Genomic DNA, 27,069 nt, shown 5'->3' with positions numbered 1-27,069 from the left:
CAGAAGTAGACATCTACGTTGTAGGTAGGAGCGGCAGAAAGGGAAGCCACTGTGGACTTCTAAGCCAAATCATATTATTGGGTTTGAGTGTTAATATCACTCTGGGAACAATGTGGAGGGTAAGTTGAAGAAGGGGAAATTTGCAATCTGCCAGGTGAGATAGGATGATGGTTGGCTGCAGTGTCACTGAGGAAGGAGGGAGGAAGGAAGGAAGGGAACAGCAGGATCTGCAAGTACAAGTACTAACTAAAGAGAACCACAGGGCTCTAGTGATCAGTTGGATATAGGGCCCGGGGGTGGGGAGCAGTGGTATTTAGGATGATCTGAAGTTTGATTTGGGCAACTGGTTACCATCAACTAGAATTGGAGATAATACGTCAAGAGAAGATGGCTAGTTCACTTTGAAGCATAACTTCCAGGTTTACCTGGTATATAATGACTGAAATATTCCATAAGGAGCTGAATCACAGGTTTGTTTTGTAGAGAGGTATATATTGAAAATTTTGATTCGAAGTCACTTCCGATAGCTAAAACCTTTGGAGTGACTCAGGAGGAAAATATATACTGTAAAGAGACCACAACCTTGAAAAGAACACTGGGGAATACCAAGGTAGAGGAGAGATTTGGGTGTCATTAAAATCAGGGGCAAAGTTTCATGGAGGGTGTGGTCTACAGTGTGAAATGCCACAGAGAGGCCAGTAATTGGGAAGAGTCAAGATTGCCTTTTGGATTTGGCCATCTGGAGGGAAGGTAGTTACCAGTAACCCCTGTCTGTTGTTGGAGCTTGTTTGTGGTGAGTTGCAAAGTGGATGGAAGAGATAACGTGGGCGGAGCCCTGAGGTCTACCCCTCAGAAGCCTGGCAGTGGGAAGATGGAGGGAATGCCATCAACATGGAGGGAGGGTCTGTTCTTAGTGGGAGAGACTTGAACATGCGTAGATTCTCGGAAGAAGCAGGTAGAGAGCCAGACAGACTGAAGAAGAAGGTGGCATGACTTTCCCCTTAGAGGGGGAAATTGCCTCTTCCAAAACTTGAGACATGGGTGCAGGTAAGCAGGGGTTCTGAGGAAAGGGTTTGCCGTGATTTATGTTGATGGCCTCACTTTGCTCTCTTAAGAAAGGTGTGAGGTTATCAGAATTTGGCTGGAGGATTGAGACGAGTCAAGCAATGTCTCTAAGATTAATGCACCCTCGTTTTTTACCCAGTGACTTTCTTGCCTCACCTCGTCTGTCTGGGGTTGTACCCAGCTGGACGTGCTGGGGGCACATTCAGTCTGGAAAGCCTTCTTCATTTTCTCTCTCCTGTTCAGCTTTTCCTCTTTGCTTTATCATACCACGCATCTAACCTTGACCTCAGCATGAACTCATGGTTGTTAACCCTCCTTTTGTGTTTCTGGTTCATGACACCTCCCTGTTTCTTTTCTTGCTGGGTTTATAACCAGTTCACATTCTCTTGTGGCCCCCATTGAAAGTCAGAATCCTGTCTTCCTCATTTGTTTCAACACATCTTTTGGAGTACTTCTGTGCCAGACACTGCTGGGTCTGGGACACAGCAATGTTCTGGGGTGGGAGCCCCCTAAAGTAGAAAGAAAGGGATGTAAAAGAATTTTGAATTTTTAAGTATTGTGAAGGCAACTAACAAAAGAGCGGAAGAACCTGCTTGCGATTGGATGGCCAGGGGAGGATTGATGCCATGAGGAGGTGACACTGATGTTGAAACAGAGAAGGTGAAAATGAGCTGATTGTTTGCAGAGGAGAAAAGGGAAATAGTAATTTTTTTCTAGTATTTATCATATTCATAAATAGACATTTTATTAACATCCAATTTCATTGGATGCTATCTGTGAGTAGGTAACTGCCAGGAATTGCTTCTTGTGATACTCTTGTGTCTTTCCTGTGGATACTTCTTTGGTTTCTGAAGGCCCAATAGCAGACTTGTAATAGATCATCCTTCACGGTAAGGCAGAGAAGGACCATGTTTGTTTGCTAAAGGAAATTACCTGGAAATGCAGCTGTTACCGAGCACCTGGTAATGTATTCAGCATGGGGCAGAAGGGAGGAACGGGGTAAAAATATCTTCCCTCTACTCAATTGCACTGGTGTTTCTGCGTGTCCTCTGTCCTTCCCCCTTTTCCCTAAACTCGGGTAATTCTGATTCACTAGCCCATGAGGAAAAGTGTGTGTGTGTGAGTGTGTGTGAGTGTGTGTGTGTGTGTGTGTAGCCACCGTTACTAGTCATCAGTGTTATATGGACTAGTTTAAATGACTGCTGCAGTGTTAGTCCCAGAAATATATGTATATAGGGGACTAATCTAAAGCGCCAGACTTTGAGTGTAGGTGGGTGTCATAGTATCTTTGATATCTTTAGCAAAGGGACAGGATAAGAGTTCCAGATTTCTTAGAGGTGAGTGGAATAGAGGAAGGTACTAAAAGAAAGATAAACCAAGGAGAACAGGGAGACTCTGAAGTTAAACCTGGCTGACTTAATAATTTTGCCTGGAGTCAACCCAAGGGGACATATCAAACATTATCTGCCAGGGGAAAATCTGTTGTTTTCTTGCATGTCTAAGTTTGTACAACTAAGTTACTGTTTTTCAAAGAAAGAAGATGAAGGGTATGTGGAATGATTTAGCAGGCTTCAGGAACTTTCCTGAGATGCACTGGCCAGTACTTTTGAGAAGGGAGATGCACTTACTGAGTGCTTGTTTGACTGGTCAAAACAGTTTCCCAGCATCTTTACTCCACGCCAGTCAAGGAAGGTCAACATTCACAATCCCAGTGGATTTCTATGGTGGACTTCTATTGCCGTGTTCCAAAAATTCTACCACTTTGTTTTTTAAGGGAGTAGTAGTAGTGATACTATCATATGGATGATTTTGGATATATCCTAATTTGTGTTATTGTTAATAACAAGTTAATAATGATGTGGTAAACCTTGACTGAGAACAACTTCCTTTGCACTTAGACATTTATTACTTTTATTAATTTATCTGACAGTGTCGAGAAGGTTGTGTTTTTGAAATGATCTTATAGATCTCTAGCCAGCAACATTTTTCATTTGTGCATGGAATGAATGTTCTTTGCAGTTGTCCATCAATGTTTGGTTTGATTTTCCTCCATTATAATTCTTCATGAGTTCAGAGAAGACATCTCTAGTGCTATATGAAATATAAATGATTCCTAGTAAATGGATGGGAATTTAGACTGTCATCTTAATTTAATAACATGTTTACCCACATTTAAAGTATATATACAGATGAAGCTACATTAATGACTTATTAAGTTGAAATTTATTTATGTGTCTAGTTGAGACAAATGAACTTAAGGTGGTGTGTGAATTGTAAAAATGTGTCATTCAGACTGTAGCCATCCAGAATTTTATTGTTCTAGGTTCCCCAGTGGTCTTCCTGAGATTAAAAGGTATGCAGGCTTTTAAAGGGTCTTGAAATAAGGGAGGTGAAAATAGACTTAGATGCATTGGAATATACACATGCAGTTATTTCTTTGGTAAATGGAACTTGAGCTTTTGTCCTTCGGGAGTATTTATTAACAATTCATTAATTAGGGCACCTTCTTGGAATTACTTTATTAATTTAAGTAAGGTCATGGGCCTCCATGAAAAATTGTATTATGCAAAATATTAACTGAGGCAGCATCTATTAAGAAATGATGAATGTGAAATTCATACAGCTGTACAGAATTTTGATCTCCTTATATTTTCCCCATATTAAGCTAAGGCGAAATATCCACTTAAACACATACCTTCAGTTCTCAACTGGTGTGTAAATATTATATGCAAAGAATTCGCTAATAAAATTCATAGGCGATTCAAACTTATCTTTGGGAACCCTTCTAGATGACTTAGCTTTTTATTGGAACTCCTTTATGTGGAGCGTTCTGTTGATGGTGCATGGTGCTCCTTGAACACTTTATAAAGAATTTGATCATTTATTTGGGGATTTTACTCCAACAGTGCTCTGGTAGACTTGTGGCTTCCCCCACCCCATGACCTGTAGGTCTTTTCCTTTCTGTCTGCTACTGTGTGTGGACTTATTTGTTACTAAAATAGCATTCATTCCTTTATTCAATAAACATTGATGTTAGACACTGTTAGGTGATTGGGATTCTGAGGTGAATAAGGCACTTCTTCTACCTTTGTGATGCGTTCAAGGGTTTTTATGTGCTACAGCCCCTGTAGAGAACCCCACCTCCCTGGACCCCCACTTTCGGTCATCTTGAATCCCAGTTTTTCACTCCTTCAATCCAAAGCTGAACAGTCTTGGTAGAGTTTCAATTAAAACAAACAAAGTATATTGTTCCTTAAATTTTTTCACGGATAGTTTCCTAGAAAAATCTAGGTGTGCTATATTTAACCTAGATTGGTTTTAAGGTGCATAGTTATTTTGTGAATCACTCACCAAGAAAAGAAATGCTGCCACTAAGCACTTTTGCTTAGTGTGTTGACTCCATGGTTTTGTAGTACTCATCCCAGCTTCAGAGATGTTATAATATGAGGGTCTTAGAATTGTCTAAATATATGGTTAAAACTGAGCCAAAAATATAAAAGAAAGAGGCTTTTCACAGCATGACTATTTGATGGTAATTTGAAAGCTCTGCCTCACTGTGAACCACTGACTTAAGAGATAGCCCCTCTTAATATTCTGATGTAGATCCTTTGTATACATATCCTTCTGGACTTTTACTTACACACAAACACAAATCCATCCATTTATAACTGTGTTAAAATAGTTTTTTGTTTTGTTTTGTTTTTTAAATAGATCTTGTAACTATTTCCCTGACTTGGTATATTTCAAGATCTTTCCATGTAAATATACACATCATTAAGTTCCACTGTGTGGTTTTATTAGAATTTGAATTGCCAAATGCCCATTGTTGGACAATTCAGTTATTTCCAGTCTTCTTCAGTATAAACATCTTTGTGCACTTGATATTGTTTATTTAGGATAATTTCCAAAGAGTGGAGTTGCTTTATTAATGGATATATGTAATTTGGATACAATGGATACATATTGCCTATTGTCCTACAAGAAAATTGGTATCATTTTACAGAAGTTTGCTAGTCGAAGTGTGTACTGTAACTAATCCTATATTGTCATTTTAAGAAGTCTGTCAGGGGAGTCTGGGTGGCTCAGTCAGTTAAGCGGCTGCCTTCGGCTCAGGTCATGGTCCTGGGGTCCTGGGATCGAGCCCCTCATCAGTCTCCATGCTCAGCAGAGAGCCTGCTTCTCCCTCTCCTTCTGCCTGCCTCTCTGCCTACTTGTGCTCTCTCTTTATCTCTCTGTCAAATAAATAAATAAAAATCTTAAAAAAAAAAAAGTGTGTCAATATGTTAGATGAAAAAGAATATCTTGCTTTAATTAAAAAAAAAAAATTACCAGTGAGGTTAAACATTTTTCTCCATTGGGTTATAGATAATTTCTGTTTCTTTGTACAATTCCTATTTCACTCTTTTACAACTTTTGTTAGGCTTTTCAAATTTTAATTATTGATTTGATGGAGCTCTTTACATATCAAGGATATCAATCCATTTGTTGTCACGTAACAGATACTTGTTTCCTGGGTACCACTTGCCTTTTATTTAGTTTATGGTATTTTTTTGTTGTACTCAAATTTATTAATAAGTGCCATTGTTCATTATGCCTTTCTTATCAAGGTTAGGATCTCCTAATCCTAAGGTTAAATAAATATGTGTATATACTTACATACTTAGTATTACTATTACTTATATACTTAGTATTTTAAAAACATTTATATTAAAGATTTTATTCATATGGAAATGAATGACTTTGGATATATGGTATGAGAAAGGGGTTTACTTTATTTTTTCCAAATTGTTGTCTAGTAATTCCTAAGAAAGTTTGTTGAATTGCTTTATCTTTTCCTAAAATTACAAGTCATCCTTATCATATACTGAATTCTTAGATAAGTGTGTGTCTGTTTCTGAGCTTTATATTTTTCTGCTTCTTTTAAATTTTTATTCTGCTCTATTGGTTATTTCTGTACCAGTAGCACATTGTTCAAATTATTATAATTGTGGTGCATTTTAATAAATGCTAGGCTACATTTCCTTATTACACTTCATTTTCAAAGTTTCCTAGCTGTTTTCAATTTCATTTCAGATTGATTTTTACAACGTTTGTAAAATTCTGGAAAAATTCTATTGGTATTTTGGTTGGGATTGCATTATATCTAATGATTATAGTACATACTAAGTGGAGACAGAACGGACATCTTGATCATTTAATTTTTTAAAGAATAGTTTAAGGGGTGCCTGGCTGGCTCAGTAGGTGGAGTGTGCGACTCTTGATGTCAGGGTTGTAAGTTTGAGCCCCACGTTGGGTGTAGAGATGACTTAACAAAATATTAAAAAAAAAAAAAAAGAATAGTTTAATACAGATGATGTAAGGGCCTCCTAATGTGTAAGATCCTTGCTTAGATGCTGGAGATAGAGTTGAAAAGATAAGGACCTTCATCTTTTATCCCAACCAACTTCGATAATTGTAGAAAGATTCTAAGTAGGTTGTATAGTGTAGGCGAATTATAAGACGATTTTGTCAAATTCACGTATTAGAAATATTGCTCTAGAAGCAAGGAGGAGGGGGCATTTGTGCAGAGAGGGACTGGAGGTAGAGAAAACCCTTCAGAGGCTCTAGATTCTGAAGCCCAGCTAAGGGTGGATCGTAAATGTATTTAGAAGTGGAATTGATAGGATGCAAGGAATGGATTGGACGTGGAAGAATGATGTGGAGGGAGGAGTCTGAGGATGATTGTGGTGTTTGGGGCTTGGTCAGCTCGGGCGTGGGGGGGGGCGCGGGGGGGGGGAAGTGATGCTGTACCAGAGGTTGATATCTAGGAGGAGGCACAGATCTCCTAAGACAGATGTTAGATTTGGTTCTAAGTATAGCTGTCAAGGGGTTGTGAAGCAAGCTAGATGACTTGTCTGGTTCTCAGGGGAGAGTCGTCGCCTGGAGATAGCGCTGGCCCGATTTCTTGCAGTAGCTGAGCAGACCTGCCTCAGAGACTAGAAGGAAGCCAGTTCACGAGAGGAGGAGGTGAGGCCCCAGTGGAGAGGAGAGGCCAGGGGCCTTAGGGAACATTCACTAAAACTCCTAGCGACAACTAGAAGAATGTTACCACAGGAGAGAAGGAATAAGAAGCTGCCCAACAGATCAAATGGTGCTAAGAACCCAAATAAGATATTGAACAGTATTTTGGGTGAATCACTTGAGTTTGTACCTTTTGTTGGGGGGGTTGGGTGGCATGGTGTCAGTGGAAGTCCCATTGATGGGGGAAGAGGGTATAAATAGGGGTTTCATTATTATCACCATTATTTTGATATTTCTATCACTGAAGAAACTTTGAAATAAAGAATACAATTGCTTTGCTCTACTTGTACCTCCAAATCTGTGGGGTTTTTTGTTTTTGTTTTTGGTTTTTTAAAGATTTTATTTATTTGACAGAGAGGCAGTGAGAGAGGGAACACAAGTAGGGGGAGTGGGAGAGGGAGAAGCAGGCTTCCCGCTCTGAGCAGGGAGCCCGATGCAGGGCTCGATCCCAGGACCCCGGGATCATGACCTGAGCTGAAGGCAGACGCTTAACCGACTGAGCCACCCAGGTGCCCCAAAATCTGTGTTTTTAAATGGAAAAAGTCTGTATTTGTCCACTGTTGTACTAGGTTCTCGGCAGCGGACTAAATTCTGGAACTGAGTTGATATATGATAGGAGATGAAATGTTATGCTCCCTGCCATTACAGAGCATTTTGCCGTCTGGTAGGAGGTATTAGACAAACGAGTAATTATACAGTTATTTATAATGGTTGCAGTTAGCCCTATAAAGAACAATTAGATGATACGGGAGAGCTTACAACACAGGGGGCTGGGGGGGGGATCAAGGACGGCTTCCTTAAGTGATTTTGAGCTGAGATGGGTTTCCCAGGCTGATAATCCCTGAGGTGAGGTGAAGCTTGCAACCGATAAAGCCAGAGAGATGTGAGAGGAGATAGGAGAGGCCAGCAGAGACTAAATCTGTCTAGGTTGTAGGTCTTTTAAAGGGTTTTGGATTTTATCCTGAGAGTGATGATAAACCATTGAAACACTTTAAAGATGGGAGTAACTTGATTCAATCATTAGACTGTAAAGTTCTTGAGGGCTGTGATTTTCTTTTGTGTCCATTGTCTTTTCTCTGTGTCTAGAACAATACCTGGCACTTTGTAGATGGTTCAGGTATTTTTGTATAAATATTTTTATTTCAGCGAGTGAATAGTTTTGTGTTTACCAAGATCATCCCACCTGTTGTGGGATAAACTGACTGCGGTGTAGGGTGAAGGGCATTGCCGACTAGCTCCTGAGAAAGTCCTAGGGAGCCATGGTGGTGCTTGAGGGTGCTCATGGCGATGGAGAAGCACATTTAGGAGGAAGAATAATTTGATGGTGACCCATGTGCAAGAGAAAGACATTCAGGATGTTTTATGTAAGAACAACAGAGTCTTGCAGGGCTATCTCTAAGTAAACGGTGACATAACTTATCCCGCCTTTTTCCAAATGATTCATCCTGCTGTGTTTTGGTGTTGGTTTTTAACATTACCACGAACCTCTAGATTCCTACTTGCTCAAGGTTTAATTTTATTTTACTGCCAAGGTCTGTGAGTTTGACATAGACTATAAAAATGTCTCCTGAATCTTGTTGTCTACATTCTTAAGAGCCACTTCCATGCTGGATGCCGGTATTATTTCTAGCTTAGGCTATTGCAAACCAGAAAGCCTGCTCTTTTGCCTTTCTTGCCCTATTTATTCTCTGCTCCATATATACCCATAATATAAGATAGAAATGAGCATATCACACAACTACCTAAAAACTCTCAGGGCTTTCCCAGTTGCCTATCATGTGAAGTCTAAACTAACAGTACTGGTTGTTTTTTTAAGAGCATATTTGATTAAATTCAACAAATAGCCATTTGAGCTCCTGCTTCTTAACTTGTCTGTGATTTAGCCACAGGTATGTACATACCCTGTGTACCTTCATCATTTTCTGCCTTGATTCATTAGCTCTTTTTTTTTTAATTTTATTATGTTATGTTAATCACCATACTTAGTTTCTGATGTAGTGTTCCATGATTCATTGTTTGCGTACAACACCCAGTGCTCCATGCAGAACGTGCCCTCTTTAATATCCATCACCAGGCTAACCCATCCCCCCACCCTCCTCCCCTCTAGAACCCTCAGTTTCTTTCTCAGAGTCTATAGTCTCTCATGGTTCGTCTCCCCCTCCGATTTCCCCCTCTTCATTTTTCCCTTCCTGCTATCTTCTTCTTTTTTTTATTTTTAACATATAATGTATTATTTGTTTCAGAGGTACAGGTCACAGTGCTCACCATAGCACATACCCTCCCCAATGTCTATCACCCAGCCACCCCATCCCTCCCACCTGGATGTTGGTACCTGATGGCACACTGGCTGTGTGTAGGATCCTCTGCAACAGCTCCACAAGCCTTCTTAATGGCACTTAATGTTGGCAAATAAGACAGATATTACTGGAGGAAAATTGTCCATACTTAAAGATTGTAAAATGTTTGGATCACTTACTATTTAATGGCTTTTTTCCACTTTCTGGAATGATCTGCATTTGGCAGCAGGGTGTTCTGTAGATACATATGATCAGTTTATGGGCCCTTGGTGATGCCTGTGTCTTTCTCTGCTCCTTACATAAGCAGGAGTTACTTTTCTGTGCATTTGGGCGATTTGGTTTTTCCTTAAGTATTTTTATCACAGCCATTCAGTGAACATTTGCTGGTTTGCCTGTGCCAGGGGTTTCAAACTCTTCTCAAACAGGAGACTCTTTTTTTCCCACCCCAAAGGAAATCTTAAATAGAATACTATAGTGCATAAAGCACCTCAATGTGGAACAGTGCTTGTTGAAGTGGGGTAGCTAAACCCTGGGCTGCATGATACCCATGTGGTGGCCTCCAGGAAGTGGTTCTTAGACTTGACAGCAGGAGTCACAGGAGTAAAGGTGGTGACAGCTGTGGGAAAGATGAAGGAACTAACACATGGAGGTAGAAATTTCTGCATTCTCGAAGCTGACACACTGTGGTTGGGGAGACATTCAGAACCAAGAGAAATATGACAAGTACTAGCTAGATAAATGCTTGAGAGGAAGGGAAGGGAAATTCCCATTGTTATCCCCATAAGGACATGACCCAAGCATGACTGAAACCATTTTGTCTAGAAATAGTGATAGATTAGTATGGATTCATTTCATTCTTTTGCCCATCTTCCACCTTAACCCAAGTTCATGATCTTTAAAGACATGAAGTTGGTCTTCAGGCTGTCCTCTCTGATTCCAGGTTAGCTGCTGGCCCAGCCACTGACTGAGTCCTTGGCCTTGTTCTCATTCGTGAAGTTCCTCCAATGTTTACTAATTTCCTGTCTTCCTCTCCCACTTTTTCAGAGCTGAGAGCTCACTTGTCTTAGTTGTTGGGTTTCCAGCTATTGTTTTTTCTACCCCTAAACCACCAAATGAAATCCTATGCAGAAGCCCAATTTATAAAACAAGTAAAAGATCTGAATGGGATTGCAGTGTTTAGGATGAAGTGAAAGGCACTCCTCATCCCTGCTCTTTCAGTCTGCATTGTCACCTCCAGGGATTCCTGCCGTGGAGCCATGATTCTAGTATGGCGCCGTGGTTTTGTGATGATGGAAGCATTCCAGGGCCGAGTTCTCTAATAGGGTAGCCACCGGCCACAACTGTGTAGCCACGGCTGTTGAACTCTTGAATGTGGCTAGTGTGACTGAGGAGCTAAATTTTAAGTTTTGTTTAATTAAAATTTACATGGTCATAGTACAGTAATATTGGAAGATGAAATTCTAGTATGATGCTAACTCTCAATTTAACATTTATGGAATGTGTCTTTATTTCAGTTTCCTAGATCATGTATAAAAGAACATTAGTTTTAGATGATCTTGAACTCTGAAAAGGCCTGGAATGAATTCTGGCTTGTAATCTTGGACAGATTGTCCAACCCCTCTAGGCCTCAGTTCCTTTTTATAAGATGGGCAAATCTGTGGTACCTTTTCATAGTGAGATTTAAAATGAGACAAAGCATGCCGAGCTTTTGGTACAGTCCCCAATGCCCGATTCTAGGTGACTTATCCTAATAAATTAGTTTCTGTGTGTGTGTTTTTTTGCTTGTAAAAATAAAATATTCTTATTGTAGAACATTTAAATGAGAAAACAGCAAGAAATTAAAAATAATGTGTAATCCCACCATCCATAAACAAACAACAGAAAAACTTGTGGAATGTAGGAAAAATAGTGTTTTTGGTTCATAATACACTTTTCTCTCCGTTTTGAATGTGCATATGTATGATTTCACAATTACTGTAAAAAAGGGAGCTTTTGGTGACTGTGGGTTATATGTATATAAATTGCCTTACATAGCTTTTTTAAAAATATTAAAAGGCCTTTAGAGAATATGTTGTGATTTCTGAAAGGCTGGTGAATTCAATAATTTATTGGTGTCTTTTTTAGATTTATCTTTGGTGATTTAATGTTTTTAGAATATAGAAATTCTTTCTAGAATTCTTTTAGGATGGTAGAACAAAGATGGAGATGATTTTAAATTAAATTTATCATGTCTCTTGAAAGTTCTGGAGTCTCAAAGTTGTGACTATAGACATCCCTTATGACATTATAGCAATATGTATTCATTTAAAATACTAAATGTATCAAGCACCTTCTGTGTATCAGGCACTGTGCAGAGTACTGAGAATATAAAAACAAGTAAGGTGTTGTCAGTATCCTTGAATAAAATATGATCTAGGTGGAGAGACTGACTTGGTTCTAAGTATAGTGCTATAAGAGGGATCTAGACAGGGAAGATGGGGCTGTCTGGATCAGCTGGGGATGGGTTGTCAGTGGAGGGTCTCTGGCTGAAGTGACACCCAAAGAAGTTTTAAAGGAACGATGGACTTAACCAGGCAGCAGTGGGGTGAAGAATATTCTAGGGAAAGGAAAGGATGTGGTGTGAGGGACGCCTGAGTGACCCGCGAGTATTTAGAGAGCTGCATTAGTTCAGTATGGAGTTCAGAGTTCAGAGGTGGAGATGGGGTGGAAGGGAGAAGTGAAGATGAGTCTGGAGCAGTTATAGGAATCAGATGGGTCCCACAGGTCTTTCAGTGCCCTATTAAGACACATGGACTTTATGCTTAACATTAAAAAAGTTCTTTGAAGATTACTAATAAGAGAGGAGTTAATAAAAACCACATTGAGATACCACCTTACACCAGTTAGAATGGCAAAAATTGACAAGGTAAGAAATAACAAATGTTGGAGAGGTTGTGGAGAAAGTGGAACCCTCTTACACTGTTGGTGGGAATGCAAGTTCCCACTTTGGAAAACAGTGTGGAGGTTCCTCAAAAAATTAAAAAGAGAGCGACCCTATGACCCAGCAATTGCACTACTGGGTATTTACCACAAAGACACAGATGTAGTGAAAAGAAGGGCCATATGCACCCCAATGTTCATAGCAGCAATGTCCGCAATAGCCAAACTGTGGAAAGAGCCGAGATGCCCTTCAACAGATGAATGGATAAAGAAGATGTGGTCCATAAATACAATGGAATATTACTCAGCCATCAGAAAGGATGAATACCCAACTTTTACATCAACATGGATGGGACTGGAGGAGATTATGCTAAGTGAAATAAGTCAAGCAGAGAAAGTCAATTATCATGTGGTTTCACTTATTTGTGGAACATAAGGAATAGCATGGAGGACATTAGGAGAAGGAAGGGGAAAATGATGGGGGGGAATCAGAGGGGGAGATGAACCATGAGAGACTATGGACTCTGAGAAGCAAACTGAGGGTTTTAGAGGGGAGGAGGGAGGGGGGATGGGTTAGCTCAGTGATCGGTGTTAAGGAGGGCACGTACTGCATGGAGCACTGGGTATTATGCGAAAACAATGGATTGTGGATCACTACATCAAAAACTAATGATGTATGGTGACTAACATAATAAAATTAAAAAAAGGGAATAAGATCTCTGATCACATGTGTGACATATGTGGTGAAATGACTCTCCAAATGTCATCTGGAGAATGGAACAGGTTGAATAGTTCAGGGCAGGGGGACCATTCAGTGGGCTATTGATTAGACCAGGTAAGAGATGATGGATGAGGAGGCTTTGAATCCAGGCTGTGGAAGGGAATAGCCCTCTGGATGTTTGGATGTAGAACTTGGTATGGGTGGTAGGACTAGAGGTATAGCTCTAGGTCATCCACACAAGGGCCATGGGGTGACCATCACCACACAAATGAAGTCACCAAGGAAAAGGTATAGAATAAAAATTTGAAGAGGCACTATGAAGGAACATTGGGGGAGATACCAGTGGTTGTCACAGGGGTGGAGAAAGGTGAGCCATAAAAGAGACTGAGAAGGAGCAGCCGGGAAGGCCCAAGAAAAATGAGAGTGTTGGAATTGTGGAATCCTGGGGACAACAGTATTTCAAAAGGAAAGAAGTGGGAAACAGCGTCAGATGCTACAGAGATGCCAGGTAAAGTACCCAGTGTTTGTTGGATTAATAATGAAGAGATAATTAAAGAGTTTCGGTGGGAGTTAGGTTACATCAATGTAACCTTGATGTCACATTCCAGTATTATTTTAGTCTGAATTCTTTGGTTTCACATAAAAAGTAACTCAAACTAGGTTTTAGGTAAAGGAGGGATTGATGGACTAGAATCTGTAGACGCTTTGGAAGATCACATTGTAGGAATTTTAGAGATGCAACTAGCCCCGAGGCTCTAGGAGAATGACGAATTTTACTTAGCATTATTAGGATAATCTCTTGCCATTTCTCATCATTTCTTTCTGCCTGTTAGTTGCCTTCTTTTTCATGAAAAACCTGCTTTCTAGACATGGAGGGCAGTAGAGAGTGCAGTTTTCTACCTCTGGAGTGGGATTGTTTTTCTTCCTTCAAATCTGTAGGCAGAAATGTTGGAGAATGACTGACATTGCCCCTCTTGGATGAGTGCTGTGCCTGAGCCAGCTGCTGGTATCTTGGTACAAGGTCATGAAAGAACATGGTGACTCCCATGATGTTATGAGATTAGTGGGAATGGCAGGTCCCAGTATGGGGAGGGAAATTTTCTAGGCAGACAGTCTCGTAAGTGTCCACTGGAAGTATGCGAAAGAGGAATGGGAAATGAGGGAGCAAAGTGAATGTAGAGTACTCTTAACCTTGGCTATGAAAGTGAGTGTTTTGATGTAACCAAACAGAGACAAGTAGACACTGATAGGGTTATTTCATAACCAGATCATTGGTGGAGATTTAGTAATGAGTATTGAAAATGAGTTTGAAAACAAGAGGTAGATGTTAATTGTCATGTTTATGGGTAAAGGTTTCTATGCAGACACATTCTTGTGGACATAGATATTTATGTGAACAGAGGAAGTCTGGTTATAATCACCAATTTCAAAATAATTATGTGGTCCCTTTATTGTCAGATTTAAGTTCTCTGAGTAGTCGTCTTTGTGTTTGAAATGAACATAAGCCGTATCTGCAGGAAGAAAGCAGAGAATATTAGAGTTTGCAAAAGATCCCCGAGGTCATATAATCTAAGATGCTTAATTTTATGGGTATGAAAAGTAGACTCCAAAGAAGTGAAGTGAAGGAATCACAGATATAACAGTGCCTGTCAGAAGGAGAGGGTCTGTTTCTCCCTTGGGTCTCTGATTATATAGTGAGGAAGTCTTTCCTAAAACTTCTTCCATAGACCTCCCTTCATGACCCTTTGTCCAGAATAGGAGCACAGCCCTTACCTCTGAAACCTGTTGCTGATAAAGGGGAACGTGACAACCTGAGCAAAACCAGGACTTCCCAGCAGGAAAGAAAGGGAGAAGGGCTGTTCAGTAGGAACTCAGCAGTATCTGTGACATAAGCTAAGCTAAAGAGTATTCTTTGGACATCGGTTCACTCATTCCGAAAGGTTTTAAATCATGGAATAGTTAAGATCATATTTGTGTTTCAGGAAAAAAAAAAAAGTCATCATCAAACACCTGTGATAAGGTGTGAGGTAACAGATTATTCTTACACTTGCCTGAAACCACGTAAGTTGATCGCAGAGTTGAACTACATTTCAGGTCCCCAGCATCTTCCCATGTTACCTGCATTCCATTTTCTATTTATATATTTATATGCTGTTGATGGTTGTGTGTTTATCTTTTAAATGAAACATTTTAAAAAATGCCATCAAGTAGTTTTCCCTGGTTGGGGTGATTGGGTATATAACATGCACATGCACATAGACACACAACTATCATCCACATAGGCTGTGGTAAATGCTAAAAGAAAGGCCCAGCAAGCATGATGTGGCAAGCACCTGGGAAGAGCTGTGAGAAGATCTGTAATGGGCAGCGAAGAATGGCATAGATGGGGCAGATCCTTCTAGATGAAGGAAACAAAAAGAGAGGCAGAAAAGGCAGGGAATGCCAAGGTGCCCTGTACGGATAGAGCAGAGACATGGGGGAAGGACATTGGAAATAAAGCCATGAATGGGTCACAAAGAGGCAGGCACAAGAAGAGAATGGAGATCACACATGTTGGTGCCTGACTTGAGTAGGCACTATGTCAGGGTCCGGATGAGGCAGAGGGGATTGTATCCCTATTCTTCTTAGGAGGAACTGGGGCTCAAGATTACTTGCCTGAGGACCCACTGCTAAGGTTGAGTCTACATTTGAAACCAAGTCTGTCTTAACTGGGAAATTCGTCTCTTATTCCAAATAGTCTTCCATGTATCATTCCATCATGTGTAAAATGTTAGCATTTGACTTTTAGTCTCAGGTGCTATTCAGGGGTTCTGAGCAGGAGTGAACATTCCAGAAGTGCTCTGTAGGGAAGTGGGATGGCAGCATTGTGGAGGCTGAATGGCTACCATGCCACTCTGCAGACTGTCTTCTGTAATGTCTCACACTCAGACAGTGGAGCCACTAAATGATTCTGTTGTCAGGCTTGTATTTGCCGTATTTTCCATGGAAATCAAATTCTGTACCCAGTTTTGTGCCTCCCTAACTGCCTTCTCCTTTCTGGTGGTAGTTCTTGAGTTCCTCTTGGGCTTATTCCTCTTTATTGAACATCTCACTCCTATAGCTGGTGCTTATTCAGATCAGACTAACTCTGCCCTAACTGCTAATTCGCCAAGCGGTTTCTCAATCCATAACATCTCCTGGACATAGCTAGTTCTTCTATTATAATTGCCATGATGAACTTGGAGAGAAAAAGATGTTCTGTCTACCAACCCTGGACTTCCTATTTACCTGAATCATCTCTAGAAATAGGATGCAAACAAGAAAAATATAGAATGCCTAGTCTTCATACCTTAAAAACACATCTGGAACTGTTTGAACTAACTAAAAGTAAAATAAGTGCTATGGTAGATTATGCCATACCTTTTCTTTTTACTTAAAAAAACAAAAAAGGAAATGGAAAACATACCACTTCTAGAAGGCCTTGACACTGAATTGGATATTGAAATGGTATCAGTAATGTATTTATATATGCCACATTTTCTTCCATGTTTCAGCCATCTTTGGTACATATGTGTTGGATATTTGCCAGGTGAGTTGAAATGTTACCACATAGGGAAGATCTTTATTTAGAAGTGGTGTGAATCCTTAAGGTAGAAGTAAAGTCAATCCTTTTGATTATACATTACCTTCCTGCTCTGATAGAGATGGTTTTTCTTTCTTTCTTTTTTTTCTTTTTTATCATTTTGTGTCAATCTTTCAATAAATGTCAGCATTCCCCTGCAGCAACTAAAAATAGAAATTATGTCTAAGAACAGTATAATTTTCACAAACTTAAAAAATTGCATAAGAAATATTCTAACTTAATACTGGTTTTACTGTATCCTCTAATTTGAAGTGGAGTGAAATACTTATGTGGTTGAATCATAGCTCTTTTGCTGTTTGCTATAAAAGTTTCAAGAATATATATTTCAAAATTTTTTTTCTTTTTTTTCCTTTTTTTTTAGTAATCCAAAACAAATGCAACAGAACTCAGCATACTTGAAACACATTTTCTGAATTTATCTTAAATCTCTCTACTCCAGAGGGTTTGTGTGTATGTGTGTATGAGTTAGGCCTGGCTGGTTACTTCACCATCGATCCCCATCCTGGATTGATTGCACTGAACAGCACAGAATGAGTTACATATGGTCCCACTTTGTCTAAGTTTGTTGGACCTCTGGGTTGGAACTCCATTTGATCAGAGTGAAGCTAACCATCACAGAAATCTGGCTAAAGTCAAAATCCTAAATATATGCACGTATACATATATTCTGGTTAGAATGTATATATTTCATGTTAGAAGCACTGGTGTTTTTTTGCTATTTATTGGCTCAGTGATTATTGTTCTTAAAGTATCAGTGTCATTTCAAGGATCTTAAAAAAAAAAATCACTCATCTGCCGTTTGTTGTTGTTGTTACTATTATTAAGATCATCTTAAGTTTGAAGAGGAAACCCCATTGTCAATTTTATAGTTCATTTCCTTTTTTCTTAGCGTCAGCAAACAGAGTAAAGAAACACAGAGATTAAGATATGGTTTCCAGTTTAGGTTTTTGCTCAGGAGGTACATCGAGGTAAGTAAGGGGTAGGGGCTGTGCCCAGTAAGTAAGGCTCCCCTTTTTGGGGTGGACGAAGCCATTCCGAGTAACTTTCTCTTCACGTAGGCTCTTTTCTCCCTGTGTCGGTCTCTTCTCTCTTCTCTTTTCCTTCCATTGCTTTATTTATTTTTTTTCCTTCTTCCCACCTCCCCCTCCCCCGTCCTGCTCTTCCTTTCTTGGTCTGCAACCACGTGCTTCGAATCTGTGTATCTGGACTGCCTTCTCTCACAGTTCAGCGTGAGTGTTAGCAGAATGAAAACCAGATGGACCAGCAGTTCCCACTGTTATCTCCCAGCCGACTCTGGCAAGCCTCCCCCGATCCCTCCTTCCTTGGCATGACAGAAATATTTGCCTTTATTTAGGGAGACTTGTATTTGCTGCTGTACCTCTTCCCTCAGCTGCAACATAAGCGGAAAGCTATTTATTTATTCCCTTGTTGCTGAGGTTGGTTGAGGTGAGTAGACTGTGCAGTGATTTTAACTGTTGAAGAAGCAGTTTTAAACCTGCCTAACTTCTGTATTCTTCTAGAATAAGTGATTTATCTGATTCTGGGTGTTAAGTGCTCGGGAATTGCAATATGAAGATGAGTTTTGAACTGGAAGATAAAGGTAGAAATGCTCTCCATGGTGTGTTCTTACCATCATTTCCCTTAGAACACGTATTTACTGAAGGGACAGTTGTCGTTACTCAGCGAGCAGTCGAGATTATGAATTAGAGACCCAGCTACTAGGTTATCAAAATGCTGTTCTTAGGATGATTATATTTTCATTCTTTTATCACATTTTCCCTAATACGGTATCAACATTATTTCACCTTTAAAATGTTATGTTCTGTTGCTACCCAAGTCTTAATGAATCGGCTCTGAGTCAAGGTGTGAGCTAGGTTTGGAATTGCCATAGTAGTAATTTGGATTTTTCATTTTTAAAAAATAGACTTTTGAGTAATTTTTGAGAATTTCTCCCTATGGCTATCATAAGGTTTTAAAAGACTCATTCTTGATCAGTAGCCTGTGTTACTTTTCGGATAGTCCAAGTGGGAAATAACTGCTCCTGAGAGTGTCAGTGGCGTCTCAGACATTTTGGGGGGGGGGGTGCGCATGCGCACACAGGCACACAGTGTTTGTAGAAAATTGGATCTAAAGAAACAAACGAAACCCACTTTTTTTTTTTTACTGGAGATTTGTCGCTGATAGATTTGACTGAGAAAAAAACAGCTCAAAATTTCAAAGGAAAAGTATACTTAGCAGAAAAGAATCCTGGAGCTCAAGTGTTCATTATTGGGTAATCAGGAAATTTCTCCGTATCTGTCACATACTCATGAAAAAATAATATAAGGAGGGCCTTTAGTTCTTTTTAGTTCTCAATTCAGGGGTTTGTCCATTTTTACGCTGCATGAGGTTATTAATTGAAGTATTGGTCTCATGTTTTTAAAACGGTGGGTCGTAAACTCACAAATTCTGAGTGAATTAGTTTACCTTCATTGTGTAAAAGACAGCATTTATGTAGTGGTGATTTTTCAGACAGGACAGAGCCACGTTGAAGTGAGAGGTGTATCTGGGAAACATAACCCGCTTCATCTAATAGGCCAGTAACTAAGCGTGCAAAGGGAATGGCAGGTGTTAACGAAAAAATCATTGCAAAATGCTGGCTCACCTGCATAACGGAGCTTCAGATTTGTGTCGTTTCTGAGCTAAAGAGTTTATTACCATTCTACTTCCCCGTCTATTTTTTAGCTCTTGCTAATGTTGGCTTCAGCTTCCAGTGAGGTTGTGCTGTTGCATGTAACACTACCAAGGTAGCGTCTGCCCAAGTCAGAAATAACAATAGGATGTAAAATAGCCCAGTTACAAATGAGGTCCTGCCATCTGTGCCACCTTCTTAAGTGGGGTTTGGATGATAAAGTGCTGATGTAAACTTCAATAGATAAGCCTGCTTTATTGATAGGAGACGTCAGATTTCTTCTGTTCACTTGCTTGTAAAAAAAAGATGAACCCCACTTAAAAAACCAAAAAGACCCAAAAAACAAAAAAACAACGAAGGTGCTTAAGGAGTAGAATAACCTGTTCCTGGTGGCGTCCTCCAGATCGGACTGAGAAGCACTCCACGATGCCAGACTCACCTGTGGATGTGAAGACCCCGTCTAGGCTGACTCCTCCCACCATGCCGCCTCCCCCCACAACTCAAGGAGCTCCGAGAACCAGTTCATTTACACCGACGACTCGTGAGTAGGCATTGCTGCATGTCCTGTTTCCACTTTGAAATCTAAATTTTTTTTTCCTGCAAATAAAAATTAAGGGAAAATAAGATCCAGCATCAATGTGTTATACAGAAGTGAAGCACCCCTCCCCCCCCCCCCCCCCCCCCCCCCGCCCCCACCAAATGGTTTAATGGCCAGGAAGTAGGTATTGTGCCTGTACAGATGTATAGCATCTTTGGGATAGTTTGTATGACCGCCAGCATTTGCCTGCCTTTTCATTTTTGTTTCACAGTTGTAGTCCGCTTTCGTTTCCGCGGTGAAGAATACTGTGCATTAGTTTGGTTTGGGACTCCATCTGTTATCACCATCACTTTTAGTTCAACTTAACGTGTAGCTCCTTATTTTAGTTTGTACGTTTTGACTTGGAACATGTTAATATCCTACAATTATTTCCAGGTTGCTTCTGCTCTTCAATACCACTTTCTTCTGTTATTTACAAATAATATTAAAATCTAGTATCCTTAAGTTAGAAGGGGTATTGCTCTAGGCAACAGTCACATACAGAAAACTTTCTGAAATAAGGAGCATCTTTCTTGTCTTGAGCCTGTCAGACTTTTATTAAACCTTTACTCACTTCCAGCTCAGCTCCGGCCCTGTGTTCTGAATCAGTGGTGTGTATTGCTTTCTGTGTCGTCCCAGGAAAGGACAGGACATTCTGACCGAACAGCCACTTCTCTTCCTGTCCTGTATATTCCAGTAGGGATAGTGGATAGCTTTGTCTCCAGTCATTCTCAGAATCCTGGTTAAAATTGTCCTAAAGGATTTGTGAAACTAAAAAATGCTATCGGTTGCAGATAATACTATTTACAGACCACGTGCCATGAAGCCTATATGAATGAAAAATAACTAACGGGCAAAACCAGATAGATCCGTGGGATTATGAGGGATTGGCAAACACACAGCCCAGGCTGTTGATGCAGTGTTGCACTGCCATTCAAAAGACCTTCCCAAACGTGGAAGGGACAGGAGGCTGTGGTGGTGCCAACTTGTAACCCTGTCATCTTGTATTTGGGTTGTTGTTACCCGAAGCCACAGGGACAGGCATGTGTCTCCCGTGAGAGGTCCTGGTGAGCAGTCATTCCATGACGTGTTGCTTTGGCGCTCATTTGGGACAAGGGACCATTTCATTATCTTGAAACTTTTAAGAATAATAGAGGACTCAAGACATCTTCAGACCACCGTTGGAGATAATCTGTCAAAACTATATTAAAAAGATGGGTTTGATAAAGATGAGTTTGTCAAACTAGTTGATTTAATATGATAAAATCAGCATTTTCTTCGGTGAGAAATGTGCCAGATTTTCTAGTCTTGTCCTTAGGAATTATCTTGATGTTCAAATAAATTTTATTGGAAATGAGGTTATCAAATTACCACCAACCCATGCTATTAGTTGGAATGAGATGTCCCTTTTTGATTTCTTGAAATAACTCTCTGATAATTACCATATCCATTTGGCTTCTTATATAAAATTTGCATTTTCCCTAAAGAAGTGGTTAAGAAATACGAGGGGGAGAAAATAGCCTTCTAATTGGGTGGTATAAGGTTAAAACTTGAAAGTCCTATTTCTATAAACACAGCTGTCAGTTGTGTGTACAAAACATGATTAAAAATGTTCAGTGATAAATTTAGTCTCCACCAAATGTACGCTTTCTCTAGGGGAACAGTTTAGAAAGGAATGGTCCCGTTATATTGATGTAAGCCTGTGACAAAAGGCTGACATCCCAACGCTGTTTGTTCTGAGTTTGAAGCATTTCAGGTGGTTGGCATATGTGCACATGGAGGTAGGGCTGACCCTGTGTTACAGCCGACTCCCATTTATTACCAGCTTCCGTGTAGAATACCCTCATGCATGGTGAGGAGTTAGACCCATTTAGTTTCAGAGTACCCGAACAAAGCCCCAACAGTTGTTAAATCACAAAATCCACCAGATTTAAAGGGAATGAAGCTTGGTTATAATTTCTTTGTGCATATTCCCTGTAAATTTATTTATTTATTTTTCTTTCTGATTTTGTGCTCTTGACAGTAACTAATGGCACGAGCCATTCACCCACAGCCTTGAATGGCGCCCCCTCGCCGCCCAATGGCTTTAGCAATGGGCCCTCCTCTTCTTCCTCTTCTTCTCTGGCTAATCAACAGCTGCCCCCAGCCTGTGGCGCCAGGCAGCTCAGTAAGCTGAAACGGTTCCTTACTACCCTGCAGCAGTTTGGCAATGACATTTCTCCAGAGATAGGAGAAAGAGTTCGCACCCTCGTACTAGGACTGGTGGTAAGCAAATGGAAATGAGCCCAATTTTCTGGGGTAAGGGATAGTGTGTGTGGGAGATTCCAAATAGAGACTGTTCTCCCAGCTATTTTGTTCTAATATATTCTACACCTGGAGATTGCATGTAAATCTGAGAATTCTGAAGTAACAGGGTTCTCAAATGTGCATAATGTATGGACCCCCCCCATGATTTCTTTTATTATTTGACTAATAAAGATAGGGTTCTACAAATTTATTATTTTCTTAGCCATAAATGTGTGTGTGTGTGTATGTGTGTGTGTGTGTAAAATTCCATAGGTATAATCTCTTGGCCTGACTAGTGGCTTTCCACAATGACTGTGTTTTTGTTATGTTAATGATTCACTTAATCTAATTGGGTGCTCATTTTGATGTGGTTGCTTTGAGAGATTTTTTATTATCAGTCTAGAAATGAACAAGGATTTATAACCAGGAATACATTCTTCTGTGTGTTTTCATTTTTGAGGCTAATAACATTTTTAAAAAACTTGTATTGTGGTAAAATATACATAACATAAAATTGACCATTATAACCATTTCTAAGTGGAGGGTTCAGGGGCATTAAGTACCTTCACATTGTTGTGCAACCCTCACCACCATCTGTCTTCAGAACTTTTTCATCACCCCAAACTGTGTACCCATTCAACAATAACACCCCAATTTCCCCTCCCCCAGCCCCTGCTAACCAATTGTTTAAAAAAAAAATACTTTGTTATAGGTAGAATTACTTAAAACATTAGTTTGAAAACAGAAGTGTGGATTTTAGCACATGAGTCTATATTCTGTACAGTATCACACTAGAAATTAGAACATATATCATTTTTGGGGGGGTCCTAAATCACTTTTACACATACTGTGATTTTCTATATAAGTAGAGGATTTTTATTTAGGAAGGCAATTTTCCCATAGCAAACCCGAGTCATAGAGAAGCTGTGAGTCACATATTCAGCCCACATGGCTGAACTCAAATTCAGGTGACAGGGCCCAGTTTGCTTTCTCTTGAAATAGATCATTCATTTTTATGATGTGGCCATATCATGAGCAAAGCCATAATACCAGTTGCCTTTTTTTGCAGAAGAAGCCCCAGAATTGAAGCCTGAGTGAGGGTCTAGTGCAGTAGACATAATTCTAATCGCAATAACTCACATTTGACAGAGAGTTCGCAATTCACTTTTTTAACTCATACCTCCCTCCACTCTGCACTTTTTTTCTTTTTTTTATTCTGTTATGTTAATCACCATACATTACATCATTAGTTTTTGATGTAGTGTGCCATGATTCATTGTTTGCATATAACACCCGGTGCTCCATTCGATACATGCCCTCTTTAATACCCATCACCAGGCTAACCCATCCCCCCACCCCCCTCCCCTCTAGAACCCTCAGTTTGTTTTTCACAGTCCATAGTCCCTCATGGTTCGTCTCCCCCTCCGATTTCCCCCCCTTCATTCTTCCCTTCCTGCTATCTTCTTCTTCTTCTTCTTTTTTTTTTAAACATATAATGTATTATTTATTTCAGAGGTACAGGTCTGTGATTCAACAGTCTTACACAATTCACAGCACTCTCCATAGCACATACCCCACCAATGTCTATCACCCAGCCACCCCATCCCTCCCACCCCCCACCACTCCAGCAACCCTCAGTTTATTTCCTGAGATTAAGAATTCCTCATATCAGTGAGATCATGTGATATTTGTCTTTCTCTGATTGACTTATTTCGCTCAGCATAATACCCTCCAGTTCCATTCACGTCGTTGCAAATGGCAAGATCTCATTCCTTTTGATGGCTGCATAATATTCCAGTGTGTATGTGTGTGTGTGTGTGTGTGTATGTGTGTATATATATGTATATATATATATATATACATACCACATCTTCTTTATCCATCTGTCGATGGACATCTTGGCTCTTTCCATAGTTTGGCTGTTGTGGACATCAATGTCCACAATATCCACTCTGCACTCTTAAGAACAAAAAACTTCTGCATTTCCCACACTCTGCCAGGTCCACCTTTTTCTCCTCCAGGACTGGAAGGATGATTGCCACAGAACTGTGTCTGCATACTGCAGTTAGTTTTGTCAATCACTTATCTTTTCCTTTTTATTCATTCTTGAGTTTTGCATAATATGCTTAGCAACTCACAAATAAATTAAACCTAAGAGCCATGGAATAAGTCCAAAGCAGTGATTGTGTTACATAAATGGTGAATATGTTCTTTGTAGCAAAAAAATTTTTTTTTTTTTTTAAAAACTGCTTTTTAAATTTGATATGGTCTCTAACAGTGGTTTCCATAACTTCAGTTACAGAAAAATTTGGTAACTTTAAGTCGATTTCCCACATATTAAAAATGGCATACTTTTGAGTGCAGTACTTTTTTTTAAGATACGTATTTCTCTAAAAACCTTAGAAAGATAAGTTAGGGGAAGACATTAGTTAATAGTGCTTTGCATGTAATAGGGAGGCAGTGAAAATTTGTCAAATGAGTGAATGAATAGAGAATGGATTTTTTTTTAATTTTGTTATTTGAATATAGTCAACACAATATTACATTGGTTTCAGGTGTACAACATAGTGATTCAGCTTCTCTATACGTTATGCTCTGCTCACCCCAAGTGTAGCGACCATCTACCACCATCTAACACTATTACAATATTATTAACTATATTCCCTGTGCTGTGCCTTTTATTCCTGTGACTTCTTCATTCCATAACTGGAAACCTGTATCTCCCACCCTCCTCTTCACCCAGTTTGCCCATTTCCCCCCACCCTCTTCCTTTTTGGCAACCAGCAGTTTTTGTTTAGTAGAGAGCAGATTTTTTTTTTCTTTTTTGGAGCGTTTGACTACAGGCTTTTATGCATGCTATTTTATTTAAATCCTGGGACTACCCTTGGGGGTAGTGATTTTATACACATTTTACATGTGGAGAAACTGAGGTTTACAGAAGTAAAATATACAGGGCTACCCAACTGTAGTGACAGGCCTGTGATTTGAACTCAGGCAGTCATTCATAATGAATCACATTATGCTCTCATTTAGATGGAGTCAGAAAAACTGTTAGTAGGAACAGGTTTAATGCATAAAACAACTAGCATAACTTTAGAAAACAAGCCATTGAGACAAAATGAAAAAAAAAATGGACTGCTGATCTATGTTGTTACAGATAGGAAGTTAGTGTTGGTTCATAGTTTCATGTGAAGATATTTTGAGTTTAAAGGTATAAATTTAGAATTTGGTGCCCCCACACTTTATCATAAAAAGAAAAGGAACTGCTCAAAAAAGTGGATGGAGCAATATCCTAAAGGAATTATGTCACCAGTACCCCAGGCCTGAGGATAATTGAGGTGTTGAGGAAGTTGAGACACAGTTTACAGTTGTGATTCTGCCCAGAGACTGAGGAAGATGAACCAAAATATGGTTAATTTACCCAACACCTTTATAGGAGGTTGTCTTTTGAGTAGATGCTTTTTTTTCAACACATATGACACACCGCAGGATAGAAGCCCTGAGTATTTGGGGAGGCTTATCTGGGGTAGGTTAAGAGTAAATTCAAGTCATTTTGTGCAGTCTTCATTTGGGTTGAGCAGTACATGTTGCCTGTAGGATAAGTGGAATATTTTTGATAACCGGGGAACGTTTTCACCCTCTGTAAGACTCAATGCCTCAGAGAACTCGCCAACTTTTTCTTGGGCTTTCTTAGTCAGTACACCACCCAGCTTAGCTGCTCATCCCGAACCAGGATGCTTTGGTAGACAAAGCCTGTGAGATGGAAAGACAGAAGAAGAATACTCCTATCAGCAATAACACAGACATGACGTGGGATGAATTGAGATTCGGACACTTGCCTTTGGCATTTGAGTGATTGGTTTTGCTTTTAAATCTATCAGAGTATGTTTGTTTTCCGTAAAGGTCATAGAAGTTTCTTTATAATGGCAGAGACTTCTCTGGCAATTAAACTCTGCTAAGGTCCCTGCACATTATTCTCAAAGTACCATATTTAATGGGTTTCGTTATCTGAGGCAATTTTTGGAGGTGGGCGATGATTGTATAATATGCGATCTTTTTTACAAGATCAATAGGTCGTCTGTTGAAAGCACGGCTTCCTGCATGTGTGTCTGCTGGTTAGTACACTGTGTTGTAACAATATTAGTAATTTATTAGTTTCAGTGTTTTTACTGTTTACCAAGAGACAAATGTATTTATACTACATATTTTCTCCCACAGAACTCTACTTTGACAATTGAAGAATTTCATTCCAAACTGCAAGAAGCTACTAACTTCCCACTGCGACCTTTTGTCATCCCATTTCTGAAGGTATCGCACAGCTCACTGGGCTGGAAAGTATTTCAAACCGTATTGTTGTTAGGTCACATCAGTGTTTCTTCTTGGGCGGGGTGGGTCAGAACATTTAAGGGCGCTTTGACTTAGTTTGAGGATGGAAACTCTCTGAATAGATACTTTTTTAGGATCATTTCTGTAGTACTTCTAAAAATGTAATAGTGGTTTTTGAATAGTTAAGTTTGGAGAAGAGGTGAGAAAACTCTTTGAATAAAGGTTTTGCTTGATTTTTGGTCATTTGAGTTCTTCACATTTTGTTTGTCTTTAAAATGAAAAGAAGATTGGTTGTGCTCTTTAGTTTTTCAGAGCTTTTTATCCTTCTCATTTCATTTTTACAAAAACTTAAAGGAATAGAAAGAGCAGAACCCTCATCCCTTTGGCCGGTGAAGAAATTGGGAGTAAGTGACAGACCCAGGATGCTCCCCTAAGTGTTGACTGAGGTGTGGGATTAGAAATGATTTTTAATTCTCAGCATTGAGTTTTTCACCTCTTCCAACTGCTGCCCCTTCAATAAAGAAA

The 27,069-nt window shown here is 39.7% G+C and overlaps 1 protein-coding gene across 7 annotated transcripts in view; it reads left to right on the top strand.

Annotated features, from left to right (window-relative positions):
* Positions 1 to 27,069, top strand: part of RUNX1T1 (RUNX1 partner transcriptional co-repressor 1) — a 141,005-nt gene that overhangs the window by 61,336 nt on the left and 52,600 nt on the right. For 6 of the 7 annotated variants that reach the window (XM_035011507.1, XM_035011509.1, XM_035011508.1 and 3 more), the window contains 3 exons: positions 19,759 to 19,896; positions 21,956 to 22,197; positions 26,437 to 26,526. In XM_035011507.1, the coding sequence (XP_034867398.1) occupies positions 19,759 to 19,896; positions 21,956 to 22,197; positions 26,437 to 26,526 (470 nt within the window). Of the gene's footprint in view, positions 1 to 12,978; positions 18,131 to 19,758; positions 19,897 to 21,955; positions 22,198 to 26,436; positions 26,527 to 27,069 lie in introns of those variants that run through there. The other variant, XM_035011513.1, reaches the window with a different exon arrangement.

Source organism: Mirounga leonina, unplaced genomic scaffold (genome assembly GCF_011800145.1).
Source record: "Mirounga leonina isolate KUSES-001 unplaced genomic scaffold, KU_Mleo_1.0 Mir_165, whole genome shotgun sequence".
Lineage (NCBI taxonomy): Eukaryota > Metazoa > Chordata > Mammalia > Carnivora > Phocidae > Mirounga > Mirounga leonina.
The sequence above is the reverse complement of the archived record's forward strand: the minus strand, read 5'-3'. Positions and strand labels throughout refer to the sequence as shown.